Source organism: Astyanax mexicanus, chromosome 2 (genome assembly GCF_023375975.1).
Source record: "Astyanax mexicanus isolate ESR-SI-001 chromosome 2, AstMex3_surface, whole genome shotgun sequence".
NCBI lineage: Eukaryota > Metazoa > Chordata > Actinopteri > Characiformes > Acestrorhamphidae > Astyanax > Astyanax mexicanus.
Genome location: NC_064409.1, coordinates 36,347,322 through 36,369,188, shown reverse-complemented (window position 1 = coordinate 36,369,188; position 21,867 = coordinate 36,347,322). Strand labels below are relative to the sequence as shown.

The 21,867-nt window shown below is 37.4% G+C and overlaps 2 protein-coding genes across 3 annotated transcripts; one reads left to right on the top strand and one right to left on the bottom strand.

The window, feature by feature from the left end:
• Positions 1-167: 167 nt before the first annotated feature.
• ncaph2 (non-SMC condensin II complex, subunit H2) lies at positions 168-14,451 on the top strand. The gene is made up of 20 exons (XM_007244984.4): positions 168-324; positions 3,383-3,510; positions 3,751-3,852; positions 4,019-4,080; positions 4,201-4,279; positions 4,479-4,541; positions 5,798-5,877; positions 6,587-6,753; positions 6,899-7,041; positions 7,211-7,285; positions 8,089-8,158; positions 8,254-8,361; positions 8,694-8,738; positions 8,821-8,891; positions 9,997-10,093; positions 11,632-11,718; positions 11,815-11,864; positions 11,977-12,078; positions 12,486-12,635; positions 13,616-14,451. The coding sequence occupies exons 2-20, from the start codon at positions 3,403-3,405 to the stop codon at positions 13,757-13,759; spliced, it is 1,803 nt and encodes a 600-aa protein (XP_007245046.3). The 5' UTR covers positions 168-324; positions 3,383-3,402; the 3' UTR covers positions 13,760-14,451.
• Positions 14,452-15,114: 663 nt separating this feature from the next.
• On the bottom strand, positions 15,115-18,763 carry LOC103036150 (protein SCO2 homolog, mitochondrial). Of its 2 annotated transcripts, none has more exons than XM_007244990.4 (2): positions 18,665-18,763; positions 15,115-16,330 (listed from the first exon to the last, which is right to left on the bottom strand). In XM_007244990.4, the coding sequence occupies exon 2, from the start codon at positions 16,310-16,312 to the stop codon at positions 15,407-15,409; it is 906 nt and encodes a 301-aa protein (XP_007245052.1). In that variant the 5' UTR covers positions 16,313-16,330; positions 18,665-18,763; the 3' UTR covers positions 15,115-15,406. The 2 variants fall into 2 exon arrangements, with proteins under 2 accessions (XP_007245052.1, XP_022527382.1); XM_022671661.2 differs by lacking the exon at positions 18,665-18,763 and adding an exon at positions 18,097-18,620.
• Between the last annotated feature and the right edge of the window lie 3,104 nt (positions 18,764-21,867).

Sequence of the window (21,867 nt, the reverse complement as noted above, 5' to 3'; positions counted from 1 at the left end):
GCCTCATTGTGTATTAAGGTATCTGTGGACAGATTCCCACACTTTATTCGCTGGTATATCTAACTGGGGGGAAACACTGTATCACAGCGATCTATCGCCGCGTCTCGTGTTGTTGCGGTTCCGCTCCGCTCCGACAGGCGGCGCTGCAGCCGCTCTCGTCTGTTGATCTGACGTCACCGGAGCGGCAAAAAATGAAAATGGCAGAAGGCGCGCGGGGTTTTTATTAATAATAGAGATTTTAGAATAACTGATCTGATCCTGTTCTTACTGTAAACAGCGTCTCTGTAACCCGCTCTAACGGACCCCTGTGTTTCTCTCAGTGAGGTAAGTCCAGCTTTTATCCAGCAGAAGCGAAACGAGGCGAGTTTTAACAGAGAGAAACTATAAACAACACAGAGCAGCAGATACACAGTTTAAACCTGTTCACTCTCTAAACTGATTATAACACAGAGCAGCAGAAACACAGTTTAAACCTGTTCACTCTCTACACTGATTATAACACAGAGCAGCAGATACACAGTTTAAACCTGTTCTCTATTTTACACTGATTATAACACAGAGCAGCAGATACACAGTTTAAACCTGTTCTCTATTTTACACTGATTATAACACAGAGCAGCAGATACACAGTTTAAACCTGTTCACTCTCTACACTGATTATAACACAGAGCAGCAGATACACAGTTTAAACCTGTTCACTCTCTACACTGATTATAACACAGAGCAGCAGAAACACAGTTTAAACCTGTTCACTCTCTACACTGATTATAACACAGAGCAGCAGAAACACAGTTTAAACCTGTTCACTCTCTACACTGATTATAACACAGAGCAGCAGAAACACAGTTTAAACCTGTTCACTCTCTACACTGATTATAACACAGAGCAGCAGATACACAGTTTAAACCTGTTCACTCTCTACACTGATTAATAACACAGAGCAGCAGAAACACAGTTTAAACCTGTTCACTCTCTACACTGATTATAACACAGAGCAGCAGATACACAGTTTAAACCTGTTCACTCTCTACACTGATTATAACACAGAGCAGCAGAAACACAGTTTAAACCTGTTCACTCTCTACACTGATTATAACACAGAGCAGCAGATACACAGTTTAAACCTGTTCACTCTCTACACTGATTAATAACACAGAGCAGCAGAAACACAGTTTAAACCTGTTCACTCTCTACACTGATTATAACACAGAGCAGCAGATACACAGTTTAAACCTGTTCACTCTCTACACTGATTAATAACACAGAGCAGCAGATACACAGTTTAAACCTGTTCTCTATTTTACACTGATTATACCACAGAGCAGCAGAAACACAGTTTAAACCTGTTCACTCTCTACACTGATTATAACACAGAGCAGCAGATACACAGTTTAAACCTGTTCTCTATTTTACACTGATTATAACACAGAGCAGCAGATACACAGTTTAAACCTGTTCACTCTCTACACTGATTATAACACAGAGCAGCAGATACACAGTTTAAACCTGTTCACTCTCTACACTGATTATAACACAGAGCAGCAGAAACACAGTTTAAACCTGTTCACTCTCTACACTGATTATAACACAGAGCAGCAGATACACAGTTTAAACCTGTTCTCTATTTTACACTGATTATAACACAGAGCAGCAGAAACACAGTTTAATCCTGTTCACTCTCTACACTTATTATAACACAGAGCAGCAGAAACACAGTTTAAACCTGTTCTCTTTTTTACACTGATTATAACACAGAGCAGCAGAAACACAGTTTAAACCTGTTCACTCTCTACACTGATTATAACACAGAGCAGCAGATACACAGTTTAAACCTGTTCACTCTCTACACTGATTATAACACAGAGCAGCAGAAACACAGTTTAAACCTGTTCACTCTCTACACTGATTATAACACAGAGCAGCAGATACACAGTTTAAACCTGTTCACTCTCTACACTGATTATAACACAGAGCAGCAGAAACACAGTTTAAACCTGTTCACACTCTACACTGATTATAACACAGAGCAGCAGAAACACAGTTTAAACCTGTTCACTCTCTACACTGATTAATAACACAGAGCAGCAGAAACACAGTTTAAACCGGTTCACACTCTACACTGATTAACAAACTAACCTCCGAGTTAACATAGGTTATAGGTGTGTTGTTCTTGGTGTTTGTGATACTGTAACTACTAACTAGGTTAGTTTTGTTATCGTTTAAGGTTTTGTTGTCAGCTTAATACTTTCTCCAATATTGATAAACTGACATTGAAACCCCCGTCTTATGAGGATGATGGTGATAAATCGGGAAACGTCAACATTTTGTGCCAAACAATAGCAGCATATTTCAGGGTATTTTTATATATACGATAATATTATTGGGAAAATGGATTGAAAAAGCATTGAAAAATATTTAATCAATTAATTCATCATTTATTGCTGTAAACATTTTTAAACGTGTAAATACTGTAATTGTTTTAAACATTTAGGAGAAACGGAGAAATCTGTAGACTTTGGTAGAGTTTAAGATTTTCTTTTTTTAGAATCACTGTCATTGGATGTTTTGGCGCATAGTTCAACTGATGCTAGAATTGGACAAAGCAATGCCGGCCGCACTACTACAATTGACCAAAATCGGCCTAGCTACTTTACAATTCATTGATTAAAGCTTTTTTTTTAAACCTGTTAATTTTGTAGTATTATTATTATTATTTTTTGTAGTTGTAATTTTATTAAAATTTAGTTTAAGCTGTGACCAGTCTATGTAAGGACAGCTAAATAAATGTAAACTAACTTCTTAAGTGTGACCTTTCATTTTATTATTTGCATACAGTTGGTTGAACGCTAAAATGTAGGGTATATAAATGTTACGTTTATTTCTAAAGTTTTACAGGTGTGTCTAGTTTCTCTGTAGGTTATAAATGTGTATATAATGTGTAATATTGGTTGTCAGCCTCCCTAAACTTTAGTCAATTTTTGTAAACTTACCAAGACTCTTATTTTGCATAAACAGTTTTGTGACAAAATATATAATATAACAAAAACATTTAAAGCAGCAAAACAAATCAGTGTAGAATATTTAGTGCTAGCATATGAAATGCAAATACAAATAATTATCTGAAAAGTGTCCATTAGCCTTCATAGTAAATATAGACTGCTTCCAATACAAAATTCTATTTAAACTCTGATAGTAGTCTGTCACCATATATTGGCACACCCCTAAAATTTTTAAAAAGGACCTGAATGCCAGAAAGCAGACACATTTCTCAAAAGGTTGTTATAAATTATCCAAAAAGACCGGAAGTTGTCCAAAGCCTTTGTTAACAGTATAAATGTGATTAGGTACTACTAGTGTAATTATTCCTTAACCTTTTTTCTAGAACCTACAAATTTGGAAGCAATGGATTCTGCAGAGACCAGATTTGCCCACCTATTGCAGCCCATCCGGGAAATGACTAAAAACTGGGATGTTGATCTGGCCACTCAGCTTGGAGAGTATCTAGAAGAGGTGAGTTAAACCGTAATGTACTAAATACAATTTCTGTATTTTAATATTTTTTTCTGATCCACCACACAGGTAAGTGTAATTTACTTTTGTACCACTTACATTGTTTTTAATGCTAAATTAAACTTTACCCATGTGATTAAGCTTTATAAGTATACTTGCATGAAGATGTGGTAAAGATGGCATATAGGCATTCCGTTTATTCCGACCTACATCTTTTAACTTCTTTTATGCCACTTGCAGCTGGACCAAATGACCATTTCTTTTGATGGAGGAAAGACTACAATGAACTTTGCTGAAGCAGCACTGTTAATTCAAGGCTCTACATGCATCTATGGGAGAAAGGTAACATTGTTTAAAGAATGGAGGTCATATTTGAATGTTCCAGATTGTATACCAGACCCAGTATTTGAATCATATTGTTACTAGGGATTGACTATTAAAATCTAAATTAAGATTTAAATAGTTTCAGAGTAAATCTATACCTTGTCTAATGTCTTTATACTTTCAGGTGGAGCTGCTGCATAATTTGGTTTTCCAGACTTTGGACTGCATCTCAAATAAAAACAAAAAGTAATTTGTGATTATTTTTGTATTATTTTATGTTTGTGATTGCTTGTTGCACTATTTGCTATTGTAGCGCAAATACAAAATATAAAGTAAGGACACTTTTTGTTTTTCCTGTCCCCACAGGCGTGACAAGCAAGGCTCTGAAGCTGTAGATGGCACCACAGATGGCACCAGGGCAAACAATGAAAGAGATGACTGTGAGGTATGGAAGCAACTAACCTTTGTGAAACTGCATTTAATATCCACCCAATTCAGTTCTGAAATTCAAATATTTCCAAAAATAAAATTCAAAATAAATTTAAATCTTAAAAATGGGCTGTTATCCAGTTTACAGCCTTCCCTGTTTACAATGTGGTTCTAGCTTGAAAGAATATGAGTGACTTTGCTCTGTCTTTGTGCAGTTTGATGGACGGGAAGAAGAGACCAGTAGTCACAGTGTGGTGATGAAGAGTGATCCAGCTGAGGTAAGTGTCCTGTATAGATATTGCAGTTGGCACCAGGAATGGGACGATTGCAAGAATAAAATGTTAAGTTTATGTTTTAAGACATTCTTACATCTAACTGTAATTTTAGACAAGACTTCTATTCTGTATTCTATTCTGTTTTCTGCTCTTTCCTAGTTTTTTTCTGTAGTATATTTCTAAATTGTTACATCTCTGATCCCTTATTTATATGTACTTTTTTGTTATTTCAATTGCCACATCAGCATCCTAGCACATAGTTAGTAATAGGTAGACACTGAGTGAAATTTTGTAATGTGTCCGTCCTTGAAACTTAGCTTCATTCTGATTTCAACTCTCAGAAATCAGCTAGCAGAAAATGTTGGTGTTCTCAACCAAAACTGACCGCATCTCTTATGCCTAGAATCAGGAATGTAGCGAAATAGCTAGCTTTGTACTAATACTTAATCATACCGTGTATATCCTCTGTGCAAGCATGTCCTCTGTGAATAGCCTCATGAAGCCATTTATAAGTATTGCTCTTTAAAAAATCGCCAATGTCTTAAGGAAGTGTTATTACTCGCTTAAACTGATCTCTATTCTGATGCAAACATTCTGATTGACATTTTTAGTGGAATTCCCTTTTGTGTTTCTAGGTCTGTTTGGTTAAGATAAAGTTAAAGCTCAGTACTGTATTTTTTGCACTATAAGGCGCACTTAAAATCCTCTAATTTTCCCGAAAATTGTCAGTGCACCTTTTAATCTGGTGCGACTTATGTATTAATTTTACCAGCCAGGTTGTAAGGAGCAGTAAAGTCACTCCGCTGAAGTACAGCATTATACAGGAGTTTTAGTTCTCCAGCAATGGGGCTGGAGTAGCATTAGCATTAGACTGTAACCACTATTTCCCTGTTCAGATGTGAGTATTATTGGCCTGTAGCCTGTTGCTAACCCTGGCTAGCTCTGTTGGAGCAGCATTAACATTACCAGCTAAGGCCTAGCTCTTGGGACTAACCGTTAACTAATATCGCCCTGGCTTACAGGAACACTCAGGGTTTCTCAGTGTAGCCGCTAGCAGTTAGCCGCTAATGCTCCGGCTTTAGTGCTGGAGAAATTCGGGAATCTAAGCTTACTGTAAATAAACAGAAGCTCTTTACTCACCAAAATAAACAGTTTTCTGTAGAGAAATCTGTGTGTATTAAAATCTATGGCTCGTTTGAATTTAAAAGAAAGTCTTTTTATTGTATTGTGTTGTGAGTTCTTCTTCTGTGTTCTTTCAGCCAGTGAAGATTGGGCAGCTGCCACCTGAGTCTCTGATTCCTGCTGAGGCTCTTGAAAAGCAGAAATATCCACTCCTCAGGTAAATAATACAACTGGCCGCCATCCATTTGAGGAGAAATCGCATTTGTTTGTCAGATAAGATCTGTTAAGATGACTGTCCACATTGCTATTTGCGATCAGATCAGATCAGATTTGTGTGTCTGGAGATCACAAACATACCTTCATGGTTTGCTGTGGTGTCCAGTTTGTCTTTAGTACATAACCTTTGGCGCTCTTCTTGGACTCCGGCACTTCTGTTACTTGATGAGGATTTGTTGAGTTGACTGACACAAAAGTTGAAATCGGATTTGGCCAGACTGTACAAATTCAATTCTAAATGCATTTCAGACCCTCTCCTCTCAGATTTTGTGTGGTGTCTGACTGTCCAGACTTTGAAATTCAGCAGACTTGTACATTTACCAAAATTGGGTGTGGGCTTGCAGTCTGGACATAGCTTTGGTAGGCAACTCTGAAGGCAAACCTGCAGAAACAAAATGGATATTACTAATTCCTCAACAGAACAGGGACAGGCCAGAAAAAAAATCTATGTCCATGAATAGGTGATACCCCAGTAGTGTTAGTAAATTTAATGCCTTTGTTTAGCACTTAATCCACATTTATCACAGTATTAGACGGGGGTTTGCATTAATTAAAAAAACACTGCAACTGTGAGATGATGTTAAACAGGCAACATATAATTATGTGAAGTTTAAATTGTTTTGTAAATGGAAATTTGTGTTTTATTCCAGTCTAAAAGGAGAGATTCTTGGCAGCTTGAAGGATTTCCGAATCAATAACTTCACCGTTGACTCTTTGGGAATGATTTGCTTGGGCTCAAATTCCTCTTCTCAGTTCCAGAGAGAGGCATTAGGTGATGGGCTGGACTCACCTGGCAGACTTCCGCTCATCCTGCAAGGTGGTTTCATGTTGTTTTGTAAAAACATTAAGCAAGAACGGATTCCAATGTGTGATGTAGTAGCGTTTAGGGCTTCCTTATATTTAATATGAATAGATGTTCATTCATTTTTTGGTGGTTACCTGTGTTGTAATGTGGTCTCCAGAGGCCAGACCAGAAGAGATGGTTGGATTAGTGAATAATAACTGTGGTGACGATGATAATGATGGTGGTGAACCGCTTCCTCCTCTGGAAGACCATGGCATGGAGGTGGAGGCAGATCATGAGGAGCATGTTGAAAGACATCAGGTAAGAAGTTCTCTTTACTAAATCCATTGAAATGTTGATTTAATGTATATTCACATTTATTATATATCAAAGCACAATTTTAATCCTGTTTATGTAAACATAAGTAATTTCTTCAGAAGTTATTTTTAAATGATATTATGCTAAATCGTATCTCTGTTAAACTTTTTAGGCTCCCAGTGAGAGGAGATTGCTAAGAGAGAGACCTAAAGTGCAGATTCCTGCTGAGGAGGCCAAGCAGCTACAGGTAAAGAGCAGTGAAACTGCAAACTGTGAAAATATAAGGAGAAGCAATTATGGTCACAGTGCACTAAATTAAGTAAATTGAAAATTGTTCTAGACTCCATTGAGAGTCTAATTTTTGCTCCAATCCAGTACAATAAGGGGATCGAACAGATCTATTTGAATGGCCCTCTAATGAAACCATTGCCTACCATCAAATGAGTTCTTTGAATGATTTCATAGAAGAAACAAACATTGTTTGGAGTAGCCCTGTGATGAATTTATGTCACATGATTTCTTTCATTTTTTTCACCCTCAATATTGCCTAGGTATATAAGTGAAGATGTTTCATTTAAACTGTCCCGGTCTTCTGTTCTCTACTGCTCTCTGTGCGAGAAGAGTGCACGCTCATGCACATGCACAAACTGCATTCTTTCACACAGTTTAATCAAGCGATACACAATGTGTAAAGCTTAGGAAAAATAATGTGCTTGAAAATTCTGGTCCTGTGTGGGTGCGCCATTCCTTGCTTAAAGAACCATCTATAGTACATTTATTTTTATACATAGTTGCTAGACCAGACTCCTCAGGTTATTCACATTTTTGCCTTAACTCTAAAACACATAGAGATTAAAAATGTAGCCCTTTCTGAGACACATGAATCACACTTCTATTGTCAGATTTTTCTATTTTCAAATTTAGCCATTAAGAAAATGTAAGATTTAAATAAGAGTTATGTATGCTGTGGAACATCATTAATGGAACATAGTGTTACATAGTGTACCGTACATCCATTGACCTCACTGAATGTGCATTTAAATTGTACAGGAGGTTGTGGATCCTTGGAAATGGCTTGACCCATATGAAACTACAGATGAAGATAAACCTCTGAAAACAGGTGAGAGTTTAAGATTAGCAATCATTTCATAAATGTTTAAAATTGGCAAATTAATGCTTTAATAATAATAATATTTTTTAAATCCTTTTTATTAGGGAAGTGCTGCAACGTGCCTGCAGGTCTGGAGGAATCAGGCAAAAGAAAAAGAAAAGGCCCCTCCAAACTCCAAGACTTCTTGGGCTGGTGCACAAATGTTTTTAAAAGTATGTCTACATTTAATTAGGCATTAAATGTTTAGTTTTCTGCATTTTATAAATATCTGAGCTGGTCTTTGAAGAGGGTAAACACAGTTGGTCTTTCAGATTTAAGCCATGTCTGTAACCTATCAATTTCTGTTGAAGATGTTCGGATGGAAATTCAGTCAGCCTTGAAATAAGGACAGAGAAAACGATCAGATTTATGTGTTGCAGCCTGCTTTAAACCCTCTGTATAAACATAGTCTTTGTGCTTGTAGAATCTTTTAATAGCATATATATATATGGAGAGCATTTTAAATATTATAAATGCGTCCCCCCTACTGTCTTTTTTTCTGCAGATGAGACCACCGACCGCAAGCTTAAGAATGGGCCCCTGTTTCCCGGTAAAGTTAAAGAAAAAAAAATCATGTTTTACTGATGTGTTTGGGGTAAATGGAATGAATTAACAAATGTCTTTTACTGTAGAATTCAGTTACATCTACCTGAGCAAGATGAATCAGCGGCTGAAAACACGGAAGAGGATTCTAAGAAAAACGGTGTGTTTGCTCACATTTATTGAATTAATGTTGTTTTTAAACACCTTATCAAAGGTTTATTTTGTTAAGTGATATGTAGACACATTCTCATTAATAGTTGTTCTTTATTTGTATGATTTACTACATTATAGATTAATATTTAAAGATTTAAAGGGGCTCCGTATGGTTTAGCGGGCTAAGCGCTGCCACTATGATCAGATCACCACCGGTTCGAATCCTGTTCATGTAGCTTGCCATCGGCTACCGTAGCCCTGAGGAAGCACAATTGGCCTTGCTCTCTCTGGGTGGATGGTGCTCTCTTCCCACATCACATCACAAAGGGTGATGTCATGCAACACAAGGTGTCTGAGAGCTGATGTATCGGAACTGAGTCGGTGTGTTTCCTCCGAGCGAGCTGTGATGCTACTCGGCAATGTTCAGTTCAGAAAGAGGAAGTGGCTGATTTCACATGTATCGGAGGAGGCATGTGCTAGTCTTCGCCCTCCTGGTGTGTTGGGGCATCACTAGTGATAGGGAAAGTCCTAATGAGTGGGTTGGGTAATTGGCCTTGTAAACTGGGGAGAAAATGTGAAATAAATGTAATATATATATATATATATATATATATATATATATATATATATATATATATATATATATATATATATTTATTTATTTATTTATTTAAAGACTTAAGAACTATGAAGGAACACATATGCAATAAGGTAGTAAGCATGAAAAACAGGACCGTTTAGGAAGTTGGTACTGGCACCATGCGGGTGGAAAAGCGCCCAGAGTAAAGTAAAAGCAAGCAAGTGCTTAGCACTCTAGGAACTCTCTTAGACAGTCAGAGAACCATTTCAGGTTCTACCTAATGAAGCAGACTGAGAGAATAATGCCCAAAGTTGGCATCAAAGCAGAAGGTGCTACTTTTGAAGAATCTAAAATATAAAACAAATCTTGTCTTGTTTTAACACATTGTTAGCTGCATTGTTGTAAGTTTCTTCATAGTTTTGATGTCTTCAGTATTAATCTACAATGTAGAAAAGAATAATAATAAAGAAAAAAAACATTAAATGAGAAAAGGTCCAAACTGTTGACTGGTGCTGTATTTGCATCTTTTCAGGGTGTGTACATGTCTGATGAGGTGCTGAAAAGAACTTTCTTGGAGCCGGAGAAGCCCGAGGACCAAGATGAAGTACCACGGCATCCAGACATGGATGGTAAGAGAAACAGACAAATTAAATGTTTTTGTTCATTATACAACTTTATAAACTGTTACACCTTTATACTCATATTGACAAAGGCTCTTGTAACCTGTTGGACAGCCTCTAGTCTGGATACACAGTGAGATACAGTTGGACATGGAGGAGTACAGGTTTCATATGGAACTGTATGCCACATTTGCCCATGAATGTTGGAGCTGGGCGTGTAGATCCTGCACACTCGTAGGTTGCCAATGCCGGCATTCCTACTGAGCCAATAAATGCTCAACTGGCAATAAATATGGTAACCAGGTAGGCCATGAAAGTGTTGCAGTCTGGCAGAGACATTGCAGGTGAACCCTTGCTTTGTGTAAGTGAGCATTGTCCTGATGAAAAATGACGTGAGAGGTAGGGGTGTAAATCACAAGATTCATTACTATACGATATAGTCATACTGCAAATCTTTACTACTGCTTAGCAAGAGCAGCTAAACTTCTGTTTAAAAAGTTCTAAAAAGGAGTGCAAAATTGCTTATTGCTAATGCAATCAGAGAAAAGTAAAATAATAAAATAAACTGGATTTTCACTGGATATGTATATGAGCTACCCTACAGTGACTACAGTGTTTAATCTCTACAGCAAAGAGAGACTTTCAGTGTTTTTCTGTAAAAGTTTTTTCTTTAGTAAAATCAGCTGATCAACATGTTCAGGAGACATATCGCTGCACTCAGAACGAACAATGTCACCTGCAGTGCTAAAAACACGCTCAAAGGGGAAACTAGTACTTGCAATGCACAAGTAGCCAGGTCTTAATTAACACCTACAGTCCTTGCAAATGGAAATTCTAAAACTTAAGTACTTCCACACCTATGATTTGTATCCAACAAGAGAGTGTACGCCATTTTCTTGGTTGCTTGTGCTCTGGCGACTTGTGGACTTGTGTTACTCTCAACACAAATGTACTGAGAAAACAGCAGCATGCTGCCATGTACAGTTTAGGTGCAGCGTTTCACAGAGAGGAATCATGCAAATAATGTTTAAAGGCACATGAAAAACACATGCATCAATGTTTTTACGTCAAATTGCTGCATCAGATCGTTTACATTTTGGATCGATGCATCAATACAGATCGCTGTATTGTTGCATCACTAGTGAGAGGCAACCTGTGATGCAGCCCAGCAAAGTCCTCCTTCTGAGCTGTTGGTGTCTCTCAAATCACTACTGCTAGTGGTGACCAACTTATGTGTAGCAGTTCAAGTTTCTCATTTATGACACTACTACAAACGAGGGCTAAGATGGCTGGCTTACAGAGAGAGACAAGATCCTGCTGGTCTCAGTCCATTGGTGCGGCCCTTCTCAATGTCTGTCAACTGAGCAAAATGCCTTCAAGTGTGTCATACAGGCATGTCTGCCAGTCAGAGATCTCTCGTCAAGAGGTACACTAGAAATCCATGATGAGTTTGTGTTCTTTTATGTGAACTGTGGTCTTGCTTTTCTGTCTCCGCCTCCTTCTACCTCTCGTTGTTGTTGTTTTATAACCGGTCTCTCCACAAACAGGGGATGACTACTCTGATCATGAAAATGAAGTCTTGTTTGAAGATCATGCTCCTGGAGACTTTGCTGAACAGGACCAAGTTTTAACAGGTAATTATTTATGCTTTGGAGACACAATAGTTCTTCTAAGTCTAATCGCATGATCTCTAACAACCAGAACCATGTTATTCTTTTTCTAAATCTTAGACTCACAAATGAGCCGGATGAGTTATGAGGACTTGGTCAGGAAGAATGTGGTATGCTGAGATTTACATGCTTCCTGGAAGGAGTGTATGAGTCTTATGTTATTCAGCACTGCTAAATGAGCTCTAGTAATTCTGAATGTTCATTGTTTATCTCTGACTGTAGGAACTGTTCCTGGTAAACTCCCAGAAGTACGCTCAGGAAACGGCTCTATCTCTCAGAGTGAAGGAGTGGGAGGATGAGATCAACCCTCGGCTCTCAGCTCAGGTAGTGACCTTTAACCTTTTCCCATCGTAGCACTGCTGTGATCAGTTTTGGCTTATTGTATTTTAATTATTTAGGATATTTAGATTTTAGTTTTATATTCCATTGTCAGAATAGTTCTACAAATATTAAGTCATTTTCTTTTTCCTTTTTAATTAAATTATTAGTGACATAAAATGGTGATTATATGACACTCTTTTCACAGGTATTATTATTACAGGGATAATGCAACCTTCTCATATTTTAATAACTCCTTGAACCATAATGCATACTATTTAGTAACTACTACTATGAAAATAAATTATGAACATGAGAAATGTGGAAAAATGAAATAGTGATTCAGTGTTACTGGTTCCTGTATGTTTTAAATGTGTTCAGCTGATGAACCAGTGGTATTCTTTGTTACTCAGGAGAATCGTCCAGCTTTTGATATCCACGACTACGGGGACAGGATCGTCCACGCTCTTGGAGATGTTGGGGTGAAGCGATCGTTTGCGTCGCTCGTTGCAGGCATGGAGAACACAGAAGCCTGCAGATACATGCTGGCTTCACTTCAACTGGTGAGCTTACATGTCTTTAATATATGTGAAATTACAGATACTTTGTATACGTGAACCAAAAGCGGTGTGCCATATCGTATCACAATAATAACATCACAATAATATTATCGTAATATTATTTTAGGGCCATCAGGGTACAACTTTTTGCTGATTGGCTTCTGTTACAATCTGGTAAAAATCTGTTAGTTTTGTGCCAAGAATATCGTTATTGCAAAAATACCCTGAAATATTGGGATATTATTTTAGAACCATATTGACTACCCCTAATTTTAAAAATATGATGTTCATAACTAAAAAAACAACTGTTTGCTTAAGTTTAGCTTATGAATGACCAGGTGTCACAGAAAATCTACCATTGTTATTGATGTGGATCTGGCACTTAAGTGTTTTATACTGCTTTTGTAACAGTTAATATTAGGGGAAACAGTGATTTCAAGTATTTTTATTTATTTGAAATAATTTAGATAAGAATAGGTAGATTAATGCCTTATTCACACATATTTGTCTATTTTTAAAAAGACATTTCGCTTCCTCCATTTTTTAAATTCATAATAATTCAAAATCATCCTCCCTACTTTGTCTAGTCACATAATTTTATCTATATATGTATATATAATATTTGTAACAGAGCTGTATTTACATTTATTTAAATTTAAATCTAATTTCTGGCGCTACCTGCATATAGACATTGTACTTTTGTGACGAATGAAGTTCACTATTTAGGGAGAAAGGAAGTATTTGATATACTTTTAATATGTCAACATTTTAATAAAGCTCCACCATGTAGAGCATTTGTGAAAATCTCTCCTGAGAATGGGAGGCCAAAATGCAGGCAAAAAAACTGTTTTTTAAATATCTGAACACATGTGGACAGGGCCTGAATCGTAATTTGTAAACTTTAAAAAAAAAAAGGTGATTTTCATTGCCCTAGCTTCTTCAAGCATTAATTCTTATTGAAAATGTGTGTTTGCCCCATCCAGGCAAACGACTACACCGTACAAATTGACAAGAAAGACGGGCTTGAGGAGTGCGTAGACACCATGGAGCTGACATTACTGAGCAAACAGAGGGCAACCGAACGTCTCAAGAATTACAACGCTTCTTCTGACCACAATCAACCTTGACCTTTTACTGCTGAACAATCCCAAAGCCTCACCACATGCTAGTAGATAGACTGTATAGATATTTGTACAGCATCCACAATGTCTTATGTATCGGACAAGTATGTTTTTAATGATATACATAGATATTTTAATCTGGGCTGGCTCTATATTAAAGCATATATCTGGATTACATAACACCTTTTTAATCCAGAAGCAGGCCTATTCTAAATACGAAAAGGTCTAGGAGAATCTAATTTTTATATATTTACAAATGCTATTTGTAACTGATGTGACTGCCATTGTCACAGAATGCTACATGGGTAAAGTTTTCTGTCTTTATTATGTGTGTCAGTGAAAATATTTTAATGTGTTTATCTTTTTTGTTTTTTCTTTTCTGCTATGTCTTCTATCCTGTACCAACTGTTGTGCATCTGAATGCAAAAAATAAAGCATCAACTTCCATTATGTACTGAGTTGACATGATGATGGTTAAAATATTAAGGACAGTTGCTGATGCAGAGCTTGGCAATTTGATGATTTTATGTTATTGTATCAAATTACAGTACAATAAATTTGTAGTATGTGAAAATTAGTCCTTCTAGAAGATCAAACAATTACCTGTTCCACAGCAAAAAGAGCAGAAATAGTGTTGGTTATTTGGATTTAGTGCCATGTGAAATGCTAAATAAAAAACAATTGTGCTTATTTAAACATTTGCTGCTAGCAGTTTCCTTTTGTCTGTTCCAATTTATAAGATGTAAGAAAAAATATATCACAAACGGAGTTTTGTCAAACTGCCAAACACTAGGCTAAGTTTACCCAACATTTATATATAAAAAAAAAAGAATAATTATATATATATATATATATATTTTAGACATTTTATGATACACAATATTTTTCCAGACAAATAGCACATGTAGCAGCAGATTTTTCAAATGGTCATCAGTAGCCTAAGACTTACTCTTATAAGACATGGTCACATTATCAAAGCCTTCTTTGGATTAGGTTTGGTTATCCTGGTGTTTTACATTCATAAATTAATGACCTAAATCTCACATTGATTTATTTACATTCTTTTCCCACCACAGACTGTAATAACTGTTTATTACGTACTTTTGTAATTTCACATTCCCACAAATTAGATTCACATCATGCCTATAAGCACATAATCTGATGACTATAATCTGATTTAAAACGTTCAAATTTACTGTCCCCATATCCCTGAAAAAGAAAAGATTAGAATCACTTCAGACTGTTAATATGAATGTAGCCATAAATGTCATGTTTTCTGCACTCTATCCAATTTAATAGGACTTTTATGCCTGTTGAAGTTGGTCATTGCTCTTTAAAGACTAATCATATTCACAACATGCTCAGAAAAGCCTAGTATGTTTATTTTTATCACAACACAATAAAACAGTTATAGCATTTGTGGGGTGCATAAATATACAAAATAACACCCACACCCTAACATATGTCCAGCACTAGTGAATTAAATATCCATAGACCATATATAATTCTGATAGGATCAAGCGTCCATATTTAAAACAAATTTGTTGCTTTTATTTGCATAAAATAAAACTCTTTTTGAGAAGTTCCTTTTTTAACAGGATGCAGGTGAATTTTATTTACACACCTACACAATTATGTATCATTACATTTTTCTCAGTCAGAGAATAATGGAACATGATTCTTCATGTGATTACGAACACTTTCTGCAATCTGTGTGGCACTTTTCGCTCGGTTGTAGTAGTCCAGGAAAAGTCCATCTGGGTTGATAAGGTATATAATGATAGTGTGATCCACAATGTAGTCACCATCATCATCCTTTGGCCCGGCACTGGCATACACCCTGTATGTCTGGCCAACCTCCTTTACCTCCTCAGGTGTACCGGTCAGTCCGATCAGTCGTGGGTGAAAGTCTTTGACATATTTTGCCATAGTGGCCGTGTCATCTCGTTCAGGGTCAACAGTAACGAACAGTGGCTGCACACGAGGCAGGTTAGTCTCTTCGTCCAGCAAATTCACTACGCTGGCCATTTTTTCCAGCTCCTCAGGGCAGATATCTGGACAGTGTGTGAAGCCGAAGTACATGAGCACCCAACTGCCCCTGTAGTCCTTTTTGGATCTGCGCTTCCCTGTGTGGTCAGTCAGAGAGAAGTCTCCCTGGCCCACAGCCACCTTCTTTAGTTGCTCTATACGCTGCATGTGCAACTTCTGCTGCTTTTCCCGATGCACGTACCACCAGATCCCCATGAACCCACCACCAAACAGCAGAGTCACAGCCAGACGGTATTTCAGTTTCATTTGGGCTGAGGAGCCACGCTGTGGTGGTTGGTTAGAGCCTTGAGAAGAGGTAAAACGCTGCTGATTACTGCAGCACACATGAGGGCGTTCATACAGGTGGCGTCCTAAGTGTATCTGATACTTTTGTGAGGGCAGTACAGTTGTGGAGCAGCAGTATGTCCTTGGAATGTGATAGAGTAAATCTGGAGTGCGTCTGGCTTGGAGTGAAGACCTGAAGACAGTCCAAGACGTCAGACGGAAGGCAGGAGATCCGAAAGCAAACATGTTCAGGTTGGAGCAGCGCTGAAGATGGAAAAGAGAAGATATTAAGAAAATAATAGTGAATAGAACCCAACAGAAATTGTCTGAATTCTTTGCCTGACCTACACGGCAGTAACTGTACTATCCTTTTAAACCATTGTGCTAAATGACAGCAGATAAAATGGCTACTGTAGTCCAATTTTAAACAACTGAAAAAAGTTGTCTGCCCTGCTCCCACATGAACAAGTGCAGGAAGACTAAACTTGGAAAAAATTAAGTGACTTTTAACTGATCAGCTAATCTTGACACTTGCAATGTTTTTATTGTTTTCACATTATTAACCAACGCTTGTGGATTTTATATTGTCAATTATATAAGTCAAATGTTGGGTAACTAGGTTAAGGCTTGCAAAGCACTGGCCAAAGCTAAGTCCTTTATCCCTCCAAAAAAGCTGACATGCCTGAGAATACACACTCCACCTCTATCAAACTATCAAAGGAATTGTAAGTGTTTACTCGAATTTTACTCCATCTCTGGTAATAAGAGCTTTTCAAAAGGATGCTGTGGCTTTTTAGGTTGGGTAGCATCTAATCAAAGTCTTTATAGGCAAGTTAGTTGGCAACGTGGCCGGACATTAATATCCCCTCATGCAAGACCAGCCTCCTATCTATCTGAATTTAAAATAAGTGATAATATCTGACAATAAAACTAACTTTTAATAAACATTTGGCTCAAAATAGCACAAAAATGCATAATGTTCAATAAATAAATGTTTAAGCTTGTCTTGGCTACTGCGCCTGCACATATCTCCACGATGGCTCTCCTCTGCTCAAGCAGCAAGCTGATCACCACTTTTTGTTGAAGGGTGGGACTTTATTCATGAACGGGCACCATAATTAGTGCTATAAGAAATCTCATTTATACAGCGGTCAGTGACCTGTCCTAAATACCTTGTTAATGAAGAAACAAGCCACTGACCATTGTGTGAATAGGAGATCCTGTAATGTTAATCAAGGCATCTGTACCATGACAAAGTGCCATCAGCATGCTGGTTGTGCAGGAGTAAAGGGCCGTTTCTCAATCTGTGTTTTTGTCCGTACTTGTGTTTTGTGGACTAGGGAAATGCCATCAGCTGCAGCCCAAGTACTGTTCCAGAATTTGCACTTCCAATTTCACTACAAATACTCAGATAAGTTCTTGTTTCTCCTTTATTATCAAGGATGCATGGAAGGTGACTTGTGTGGACTTCTTACAGTCCGATATCCCAGAATGCAACCTGCACCAGTATCGGCGGAGGAGAATGTATATACCTGTAAGTTATAGGTTTAAAAAAATAGTACTGCTGTGCGATAAAATAAAGTTTGAAGTTTTTTTTAGGCGAGAATGTAGTGGTTTAGACTTCAGATATGTGGTTTATTTGTTAAGGAATGGTTCTGTGCAAATGGGCTTAATGTTTTCGGAACAACTTTCCACTTCACTGATTTAGAGCAGTCATCAAGTATTTTATTCAATTACAGAATAAAAGTCTCGCAAGTCAAGCTTACTAAGTTCATTCTGGCCAAGTACAGGAGTCCAAACATGTGTACTTCGTATTAAGAAACGGCCTAGGAGAGAGTGAAGGTGTCAGTGGATAAGACCACCTTCGCTGTGTAGATGAGCGCAGGCATAGTAGCCATGACAAGCTGAAAACATCTGTTTTTTTGTGCATTATTGTGTCGAAAATTATTAACTGCTCATGGGGTTTTATTAGATTTTATCAGCAATTTTAAAACACATTTCTGGGTTTTGGGTTCTATTGTGTTCTATACCTGGCAATCAAGTGTGTAGAAAAAGGGCTGGGCAGCAGTCGAGATCAGCAGCTAAACTACACACAGATATCCGCTCCGGTAACAGACAATTTACAGACAAAACACTTAGTACACATAGTAGTCCTTCAACGTGAACAGCACTGAACTAGACTCACAGCTAAAGGCTTGATCTCAAATGACTCCTTCCTCCCTAAGAAGTGCACTTGTTAGCTTTATAGATTATGAAACAGCAGTTATGAATGCGACCTTGGCATTATAACTCTTATATAAAGCCACGTTTATTCAGTCACAGGTTTCAGCGGACAGTTTAACTAAATTACATTATTTACTTGTAGAGCCCACAGTGCCCTTGTTCTGTTATATATTTAGTTCAATCTGCTAGGGAGCAGGGAGCGGTTTGAGACGCGCCCTGAGTGAAACTCCTCACACTGCTGGTGTCAGAGCCTCGCGCGCTTACTGTACCCTCGCCCACAAACTACAGGCTGATACTGAAGCGCCTATACAAAGATTACACGCAGCTACCAGTGCATAGGGCTAAAACCAGTGAAATACAGCCGTTAATACGAACCCGCAGTCCGCTCTGCACTGATACACTCCCGACACCGGCGGACAGCGCTGACAGCGTGTGTGCGGTAAATACATTGTTTTATTCGGAACGGCAGATTCACTTCTGAGCAGCACATGCACGTTCAACAGATTTAACATACAGATCAAAGTTCTTAAATAATTATATCTGACTCTTTACGTGGCGAACTGAACTAGGATAGCTGCATAATCGAGGTAATTAAGAGAATGTACAGTTATTGAGTTTTGCGGAGGTAGAAAATCCATTGGCAGATTCGCTACAGAAATACCCGAATAAAATCTCTCCCGGGTTTGTTGGACCGATAGAGGGCGCTCCAGAGTGATTCCAAAATTGGCTGTTATTATAGAGCAATTAAACCAAAATCATGGGTTTATAAATGTTTCATAATTTTTATACGTTATGTTTCAGCATCATCTGTTATTGTTCTGTGTAAAGCTTTTAAAGGTGCTCTGCCTTCAGCCAGCAACAGTTCACCAACCAGTCAGCATGCAGCAGCAGTAATGCTAACGCCTTTACTGCCTAAAACCTGTTTACTGAAAAAAAGAACAAATATAAGTAGATTTTCTTTTTTTTCCAAAAAATAAAAATTAAATTACTGTCCAAAATTCAAGGTATATAACTACTTGTTTACTATTTAAAATACTAGTTCACTCTTTGTGTTTTTAGCTGTTTAGCTCGATTAACGCTCATTCATTCACTCATGCTGCCTTCAAACTCGTATTTTTAGCTGAGCCATGAGTTTCCCAGTTTGGGCGTGTCAGTAACAAGAGATAAATAAATAAATTATATTTATTTAAATTGATAAATAAATGAAATAAATTGATGCAGACAGCTGTTCATATTGTGAACAGCTTAAAACTTTGAACACTTGCAGGTTGTTATTAGCTAACTAATAAAATCACTAGCAATACATGAAAAAATGTAAAAGTCTAGTATAATTCACGCTTCAATAATCTAATGTATAATCTAGTATAATTCACGCTTCAATAATCTAATGTATAATCTAGTATAATTCACGCTTCAATAATCTAATGCGGGTCTTATTCGCTTCATTTCCACATTCAGTGGCGCTACTGTGTTTCTCTTTGCCAACATAGCAATATGACAGAAATTTACCTGAACATATGTCAGTTCCAGACCACCACACCCGTTATTGTAAATATATTTGTAAGTTACATCACTATTTAATTGGTGCAGGTGTAAGGCATGAGAATACTGTTGGTAGGGTTTTAAACAATAGACATCACGATGTGGATTTTAGGCTTTGGCTTAGTGGATGGTGTGAAAAAATGACAGTTCTGAACACTGACTTTTATGTTTTATATAATAAATGGGGTTTCTCCCCATGTTCACTCGACTCGTTTATAAACAGTGCTAACATAAGATGCTTTACTCTGTCCACTCCATTGAAATTATATTATAAGGTAAGTAAAAAATTTAATAAAAACCTTTTTTTATTACCTCAGCAAAACAAACAAGAGCTAACTCTCTAAAATGAGTTTTTGCAGCTGGGATGTCTGACCTGTACAGCCCAAGTAGCTGTGGTACAATTATTGGAGTTAAAATTACTCAGAGCTTCTGTTGACCACTTGAAGTCAGAGTGAGTAAACTAGTGGAGCTCAAGCTCCCACCTAACTTTCACATTTCTATGCTCTAAAGGAATATGGGATTTTAGTAATAAAAAAAAGACTAAAAAAAATGACTCATTAAAATTACACTGTCAGGAGAGAATATAATGTCATTTTTACTGATCAAGTGTTGCCAGTGATTTGTGCAAAATATCTCTCTTCTATAATGAGCTATATTTTTGCAAATATGAACTTAAACAAAATCTTTTTCTTTTTACTGGTTGAATAGGAAGATAATTCCAAATATCCACAGTGTAAATTTTACTATATGTGTCTGTTTAAGACATGTCATTGTGCTCAAGTACTGGGTTAATCATGGGGACCCACTGCTCTCTCTACCACATCACAGTTACTCAAATTCATCAACTGATCATCCAGTACTTAGACTTACAAGGTTAATGTGATAGTAATAGTTCTGATTTACAGTACCAAAAGTCAAAAGTTTGATCTCATTCATTCATGAGCGGCGCTCATACTGTCACGCTGAGCTTTTTAACTGTACCGTGGAGCTCACCTACTGTCGCACGGAGCTTTTTAACTGTACCGCGGAGCTCACCTCACCTTTCCCCACGAGACAGGTTTAAGCTTGACGTAAAATATTGTCATGTTTTAATCTTGCGAGATCTCGTCACACCCCTAATGTTTTATACTTTAGATTCTTCTAAGTACCACATTTAGCTTTGAGGACAGATCTGCACACTCTTAATATTTTAATCTAAGTGTTTTCACGAGGGAGAGTCACCTGGAAAAGTTGAAAAATAGTTGCTGCTTTTCCTCCATGCTGTGAAGCTCCAGCCCATCCCAAATCACCATTTCAGTTGGGTTTAGATCAGGAGATTGTGAAGGACAAATACATTTTTGTTTACTAAATAATTTCCTTATGTATCTATAGGCCACGACATCACATTTTGTTCGCTGAAAGTGCCTTTCATTCGTAACTTCTCCAAAATTCTTGTTCATGTCAAGACAACCTTTACAACACTGCTTTACATTTAATGCATCACTCCAATACAGGAACACCTAAATGTTCATAACATTTTTATCATCTGCAGAAAATCCCTTTACAGCACTGCACCACATTCTCTGGGACACAGTCTTAAAGGTATGTCATAGAAGGCATCGTTTTCTACTGGATGTGCAGAAGAACACAATAAATTAATCTTGTTCAGACATATTATTAAAATTTCTTAAACTAAAGGGAACACCATCAAAATTTATTGCAAAAAGGGGCACTTAATTATTTTTGTCACACAGGAGAACATCCAAGACACAAGGTGACAACACTAATGGCTAGGGCGGAGACAGGACAATAACAAAACAATGCCATGTGCTTAAAAAAAGCACAAGACAGGAAAACAGCGGGCAGAAGCACATAGAACCAAAAAAGGGAAAAAACACAGGACAAGACACAGGCTAAGGTGTGACAGGGAGGTTGCCAGTGTCTGAATATGAGTGATAAAGTGAACTGTAAATGCACACAAGAACAAATTAAGCTGAAAATGAAAAGATTGCCATGATTGCACCCTAAAACATCTGTTCAATAATTTCTTCTGCAGC